The sequence below is a fragment of the Lynx rufus genome, unplaced genomic scaffold, assembly GCF_022079265.1.
Source record: "Lynx rufus isolate CCGP_SWC_20201006 ecotype Redwood Valley unplaced genomic scaffold, mLynRuf1.p SCAF_1, whole genome shotgun sequence".
Lineage (NCBI taxonomy): Eukaryota > Metazoa > Chordata > Mammalia > Carnivora > Felidae > Lynx > Lynx rufus.
In genome coordinates this window covers 52,753,647-52,761,048 of record NW_025814823.1, presented here as the reverse complement: position 1 = coordinate 52,761,048, position 7,402 = coordinate 52,753,647, and the positions used below count along the sequence as shown (strand labels likewise).

At 50.7% G+C, this 7,402-nt stretch overlaps 1 protein-coding gene across 1 annotated transcript; it reads left to right on the top strand.

The window, feature by feature from the left end:
* Window positions 1–332: 332 nt before the first annotated feature.
* On the top strand, window positions 333–2,290 carry POU4F1 (POU class 4 homeobox 1). The gene is made up of 2 exons (XM_047082262.1): window positions 333–455; window positions 1,148–2,290. Exons 1-2 carry the CDS (start codon window positions 333–335, stop codon window positions 2,288–2,290), a joined length of 1,266 nt encoding a protein of 421 aa, XP_046938218.1.
* The last annotated feature ends 5,112 nt before the right edge of the window (window positions 2,291–7,402 follow it).

Below are 7,402 nucleotides of genomic sequence, written 5' to 3'. Positions count from 1 at the left end.
CTGCGGGGCCGGGAGCTCTCGCGAGAGCTCCCCGAACCGGCCGCGAGAAGTGGGGCTCAGGTGTAAGAGGAGTGCATCCCGTCGGCGCGCGGGGCTAGAGCTGTAGGAGAAGTGGGATCGCGAGGCCGGTGCGCGGCGCTCTGCACGGTCAAAGGGAGCGCCGGGCGGCAGCGGCGGCAGCAGAGGAGCAGCAGCAGCCCCCGGCGCGGCCGCCGCCTCCGCGCCGCCAGCCGCCGCGGCTGCAGCCTCCGAAGGGAGGCCGGGGGAGCCGGCGTGCGCACTTTCCGGCAGACTTTCGGAGTGTTTGTGGATTTACATGCCAAGCCATCAAGATGATGTCTATGAACAGCAAGCAGCCTCACTTTGCCATGCATCCCACCCTCCCTGAGCACAAGTACCCGTCGCTGCACTCCAGCTCTGAGGCCATCCGGCGGGCCTGCCTACCCACGCCGCCGGTAAGCGCCCCACGCCCGCGGCCCCGGCCCGCGCGCCTGCCCCCTCCCCGTCTCCGAGACACTGCATGTCGGGTGCTGGTGTGCGCACGGGTCCAGGTGCGGGGATTTGCGGGCAGGGATTTTTAGAGGAATCCCGCTGCGAGGGACGTTTTGTCCAGTGGCGCTTAATGTCGTGTTCCCGTCGCCTCTGCCTCTGTGTCGGGCGCCTGCTATCAGAGTGGGGAGCGCCGGGGCCGTGACTCTCGACTTCCCTCCACTTTCTCTGTTAATTTCACGCCTCGGAAAGGCGGTCTCTGTGCGTGTTCGGGTGCGTGACACGGGTCCCCAGCTGCGAGTTACATCTCCATTTCTTCTTCTTTTCCCCCTCCTTTTTGGTCTCCCACGCCGGTTCCCGGAATGTGTTCTTGTGTTCCCCTCTCCCCTGCATCTGTCCCCCTCCCCACACATACGTCCCTACTCATCTACCCCCCTGTCTCGTCCCCAATGTGCCCCCCATTCCGTCTTTCCTGTTCTCCACTATCCCCACCCCCGTTATTGTTATTTTGGTTGCTTTGTGTTTGGTTTGCCCTTTGCTTGTGCTTTCCGGCTTGTGTGTGGTTTTGTTTTGTGTTTCTGCTTTTTTTGTTGTTGTTTTGTTTTTGTTTTGTGTGTGCGTGTGTGTTTTGTTTTGGTTTGGTTTGTGTCGCCTGCAGCTGCAGAGCAACCTCTTCGCCAGCCTAGACGAAACGCTGCTGGCGCGGGCAGAGGCGCTGGCGGCCGTGGACATCGCCGTGTCCCAGGGCAAGAGCCACCCATTCAAGCCAGACGCCACGTACCACACGATGAACAGCGTGCCATGCACGTCCACGTCCACCGTGCCGCTGGCGCACCACCACCACCACCACCACCACCACCAGGCGCTCGAGCCTGGCGACCTGCTGGACCATATTTCGTCGCCCTCGCTCGCGCTCATGGCCGGCGCGGGTGGTGCGGGCGCGGCGGGCGGCGGCGGCGGCGCCCACGATGGCCCGGGGGGCGGCGGCGGCCCGGGGGGCGGCGGCGGCCCAGGCGGCGGCGGCCCCGGGGGCGGCGGCGGCGGCGGTGGCCCGGGGGGCGGCGGCGGCGGCCCGGGCGGCGGGCTGCTCGGCGGCTCGGCGCACCCGCATCCGCACATGCACGGCCTAGGCCACCTGTCGCACCCGGCGGCGGCGGCCGCCATGAACATGCCGTCGGGTCTGCCGCACCCCGGGCTGGTGGCGGCGGCGGCGCACCACGGCGCGGCGGCGGCGGCGGCGGCGGCGGCGGCCGGGCAGGTGGCGGCGGCGTCGGCGGCAGCGGCCGTGGTGGGCGCGGCGGGCCTGGCGTCCATCTGCGACTCGGACACGGACCCGCGCGAGCTCGAGGCGTTCGCCGAGCGCTTCAAGCAGAGGCGCATCAAGCTGGGCGTGACGCAGGCCGACGTGGGCTCGGCGCTGGCCAACCTCAAGATCCCGGGCGTGGGCTCGCTCAGCCAGAGCACCATCTGCAGGTTCGAGTCGCTCACGCTCTCGCACAACAACATGATCGCGCTCAAGCCCATCCTGCAGGCGTGGCTCGAGGAGGCCGAGGGCGCGCAGCGCGAGAAAATGAACAAGCCCGAGCTCTTCAACGGCGGCGAGAAGAAGCGCAAGCGGACTTCCATCGCAGCGCCGGAGAAGCGCTCCCTCGAGGCCTACTTCGCCGTACAACCCCGGCCCTCCTCCGAGAAGATCGCCGCCATCGCCGAGAAACTGGACCTCAAAAAGAACGTGGTGCGGGTGTGGTTTTGCAACCAGAGACAGAAGCAGAAGCGGATGAAATTCTCCGCCACTTACTGAGGGGGTGGGAGGTGCGGGGCGGGGCAGAGCGGGGAGCTGAAGGGGCTTTTCGGGAGCTTTCTTTGGGCCTGCTTCCCCCTAGACTTGGAGTGTCCGTTATCCTGCTTGCATTTGGGGAGTCCCTCCTCGAGCACTCTCTTCCACCCTCTCTGTGCTCCCTCTGCCCCTGATCCTCCACAGCAAAGAGGACTGGGTGCTGGGTGTGGACACCCAAGAGCCAGGTGGGGAAAAAGAGGGACCTTTTGGGTGAGCGGGGAGTTGAGGGGAAGGAAAGCGGAGACTGGAGGAGGGGTTTTGAGGAGCAGGTTGGTTCTGGGGGTTGGGGTGGGGGGAGAGTGGGGAAGAGTAGGGAAATGGACTGTTTTTGACCAGAGACACTTGTCAAAATCTCCTGGGGACCAAGGAACTACGTACAAAAACAAACCTACCAACCACCAAAAAATAAAAAAACAAAAAAACCTAGACAAATAAAGACAAACTAAAACAAAACAGAACAAAAGCAAAGAAAAAATGCTTTAGTAACTTAAGTCTGGGGAGCCGTATTCTGCAGCTTCATTACCCCCTAAGGAAGAGAAAAAAGAGCACCACCATTATTACCACCAACCCCAACCCTACATACATGAACTGAGTTAAAAACCGAAAACCAAACCAAACGAACCAGAGGGTGAAATTCTGGGTAGCGAAGCTAGTTGTTCTGTCTCAGTGTTTACTTTTTCCCTCCAAGTGTCACCTCCACCCCATCCCTGTCCTCTTTGATTTATTTTTCTCGCTTCCAATGAGAATCCAATAGCTGCTCTCCATTTGCTGGAAAGTGAGTGGGAGCACAGGTGAAAGGGGGAGGGTGGCTGTTCAGGGGTCCCAAGTTTTCTGGTGACCTGGCCTCTACTGTGGCCTGGTCACTGTCATGTGGGGACGGTTAGGGAGAGAGAGACACACACAGTCTTTGAGCTGACTAAAAGGCAGAATTTAGGGGCCCCGAAGTATTTTATTCTAGTGAAGTAAAACCATTTTAGCAAGGTTTTTCTCTTTTCATGTTTGCTTTTGTATCTAAGATCTGGAAAACATTATTTCAAAATAAGCTTCCTCCCCTCCCTGGCCGCCCCTCCCCATGGACCGTGCTTGCCCCTTCATTTATTTTTTAGTGTGGTTTATTTTAAACTACCTACTGATTCCCGCCCCCCCCCCCATTGATTCAGTTAGACTGATGGGGTGGAAGACACTAGGAGAGATACTCTGTCCCATTTTCTCCCCAGAACAAGACCCGTCTTGCTCTTCTAGGTACCCTTTCTTTCTCTTTTAGAGAACATGAAATCCTTGAAATCCGAGAAGTTTCTGCTTTCAATTGGAGCAGGACTTGGCTGGGAGAAAAATCAACTAAATCCCAGAAGAGAGGAAGACAGGTTTAAAGCCCTCCGTTTGTTTCAAAGGGGTCTGCATGTTGGGGTGGAAAGCAGAACAACTGTGTTTCATTATTATTATTATTATTATTACTACTATTATTATTATTCAAAAGTAATTTATTGCTGGGGATAAATGTTGGGTAGCAAGAACTTTAATTTGCACTATCAGTCTCCCAAATAGAAAATCATGTATAGTATTTCATAGTAATAATCAAGATACTTTATGAACTGATGGATTAAAAAAAAAGAGAAAGACAGTTGAAGGTGGTTAGGTAAAATGCGTGCTTGGTGCACAAGATACTCTTTCGATCTCATGTGGAGATGGTTTATTACCATCCTTTAATAAGAACTAAAAAATTAAAAACCGGACAAATGAGAAAAGGAAAACTCTGCCATTTAACAAAACTGAAATCATGCATGATCTGAAAGGTGCAGAAAGAAACACAATTAGGTCTCACTCTGGTTAGGCATTATTTATTTAATTACGTTGTATATCATTGTTTGCAGCGCAAACATTCTATGCATTTGAAACTGAGCACTAAACTGGGCTAGCTTTCTGATAGACCGTTTTGTGGATAGTGTGATTTCACAGTCTACTGCCTGTTTTCACCGAAAACACAACATTCTTGTCATATTCTTGTATTTAGAGGAAGAGGGGAAAAAAAGGAAGATTACTGTAAATATTTTCTTTAATGCACACACTCACACAGTGGTTACAAACTGCCAGTGTTAATCCTGAAATGTCTCACGGATTGATCTACCTGTCCATGTTATGTCTGCTGAGCTTTCTCCTTGGTTATGTCTTTGCTCTATTACCTTTTCCCCCCTCCCCACTTCTATTAGAACCATTTCTGTGCGCCAAAATACAACAGGGGGATGTGTCCCAGTATGCTTACAAATAAAACATAACTGAAAGAAGAGCAGTTTTATGATTTGGGTGCATTTTTGTTTATACTGGGCCAAATCCTGGTAGAGCCGGTCAGAAAACAAGACTCAATTCAACCACAAATACAGGGGAGGATATTGAAAGGGGGGTAAAAAGTGAGGAAGGGGTGAGAATGATGTATTTTTCTGCTGAATCAGAATTCACTTTCAGATAACTCATGTGAAAAGCGGTGCTCTGAATAAAATGAATTCTATATTAGTTGCCTGTGTTTATCAATTTTTTTTTGAACTGCAGAAACTCTTAAACCACAGCCCTCATTTCAGAGTGCTGGGAGGTAATAAATAACCAGGTACCCCCCCCCCAAATTAAATTGAGGTTCAGGGAAAGAGGCATTTGAAGGTTTGTATATGTTATCCTAGCCTATAAACATTTCTTAAAAAGTAAATGACTTTCCTTTGGAAGTTAATAAATATTAAAAAAAAAATCATCCACTGATCTGCCCAGCCACCATGTCAAATGCTTCTGTTCGTTTGGAACATTTAGTGTGCCACCTACTGCTCCAGAAAGACCAGAGATACTTTATTTCCTGGTGACCCAAGACTAAATCAGATGCCAAATGTACAAAGTTTCTTAATAGCTGGGATTATATCTTCTGACATCATCCTATTTTAGCCAAATCTTTTTAATTTCACCGGCAAATCTGTGAAACAAAACACTTGATGTTCAAAACAGAATAGTACATTTAAAAAGCTGTGATTTTAAACAGTTGTTAATGTTTAAAAAAAAGCACTAGAGGTATTTTTAAAAATAGATCTCTTCCATCAAAATTGATTTGTTTCTGTTGTTGTTGACTTGAAATGTCATCAAAGTTTTTAATAAAATGCATTTGTAAAAAAAGAAGCAAACAAACCATTATTTTATAGGAAAGTATGACCGGATTTCATTGTTGGAGAACCAGGAATGAACAAATGAAAAGATTTAACAAAGGCTGTTTTTTTTTTTTTTTAAATCTGCTCCAAACAGGAATGTTGCAGGCAAATACATTTGTATTATATAATGATGACCAATGTATGTAATAAGAACTTAAACATTTGTTTTGTATTAAGTAAAATCCTTACCAAATAAAAAGACAATATTATGTTAATAAAACATAACGAAAACACATGCTTTGCAGAGTTTCCTATTTTATGTAGTAGGAAACTGTGCAAAACAAGAAATGCTTTGCTATCTAGTGAGTGAATCTGTGTATTGCGGGAAGGAATAATAAGACTATTCTATGACAACTTTGTCAATTTATGAAGAAGCAAGCAAACGTCCTCCTTAAGCAGGTGCAAAGGCTGGTCACTCAGCGGTAGCTGTCCTTTCAAAGTTTTCTGGTTGTGAAGAAAAACTCCACTCTAAGCAGATTCTGAAACCAGACGGTGAGTGGAAATAGTAAAATGTGTGGTTCCCATATATTAAAAAAATAATCTTAAAGTAAGTTGGAGACAGTGGGGGACTTGTGCTCCGTTTATATTTCAGCTTCTCAGGAAATCCAGGCGGTAGAGAGTAGAAAGGGCAAAAGAAAAGCAGGCATGAAATGCACCTGCCAACGTTTATGTCATCCATTCATTTTAAATTTCTTCTTTTCCCCAGCCCTAGCTCAGGGTCCTGCTCTTCTATAGGTCTAAGAAATGATGTCCTCAAGACACATCAACTAACTTCTGAATAGATTGTTTTAATGCGTGTTCTGAAATTGCTCTCAACTTCGATTACACTCTCATAAATAAACCGTAGGCACCCACTGCCGTGACTGTATCGATTTTTACTTTCTTGTGATATTAAGACTACTTCGGTCCCGTTACCACACGTAGCCACGCCAAGAGAAACCAGGGCGCCCTAGCCCCAGGACTCACCTGGCCAGCTCGCGCCCACCGCCCTCTGCCCTGTCGCCCGGGCCCCTCGCGTCAACCCTGCATGAAGCACCCCTGCTCCATCTTTAACAGGGATGAGCTTTCGTATTCGAGTCCTTGAAGTTGGAATTGCGAGTTCTGACTCTGGCTAAAAAGCAGTGTTCCCCACCCCATTCGAGCTGCCTTGGTAGCCAGCGGGATGATACGGGTGATGACCACATCTATTATCTGGTACGGTTCTGCTTATCGGTGTTACTGGCGCCTGGGTCTTAGCCCCACGATGAGAGAGCCACGTAGAGCTCGCCGGCGGTTTCAAAGGAGACCGCAAGCTTAATTTTTTTAAAAAATAGTAGCCGAATTCTAATTCTCGCGGGGAGCCTCTTTTCCACCTGCGAGATAAGCCTTGTCGCAATAATTACGTTATTTAATATTTGATCAAACCTTCGCGCCACCGCGGCTGGCGGCGCCGGGCCGGCTCACGCCCTCTGGGGCGGCAGTCGAGCGGCGCTGCCGGAGCCGGGCCGGGAACGTGCGGCGGGGGCGCGCGACCGCCCCGCTCCGGTTGCCTTGCCCTTTGAATAATTCATGGCTTGAGAGTTCTGGAAATTAATAAAATGAATGATAACAAGAAGCTAATTAAAACTTTCATAATTGTTGTCAAGTCACTTGATGGGAGACGGGCAGCCCTCCCTCTCCCTCGGCCCGAATCTGCAGGATCTGTAGGGCTGGGCTCCAGCGGGGAAGGGCCTCGAAACTGGAGCGGACAAGCGCTCCTTGGACTCAGGGAGTTATTTCGGCGTCCTCCTCGTGGGACTGCTCCCTCCCCTCCAGCTGCCGCGGTCCGCAGCTCACTTGTCATCCGGGGTAGACTTCGGACTTCCGAGCGGGTGGATTGGCGGGTGCCGTTTCAAACCACAGGCAGAGCTGATTGGGT

Coding starts and splice junctions, on each gene's coding strand:
- POU4F1 (XM_047082262.1), top strand. CDS start 333: ATGATGTCTATGAACAGCAAGCAGCCTCACTTTGCCATGCATCCCACC. Junction 456..1,147: donor CCTGCCTACCCACGCCGCCG/GTAAGCGCCCCA, acceptor TGTCGCCTGCAG/CTGCAGAGCAACCTCTTCGC.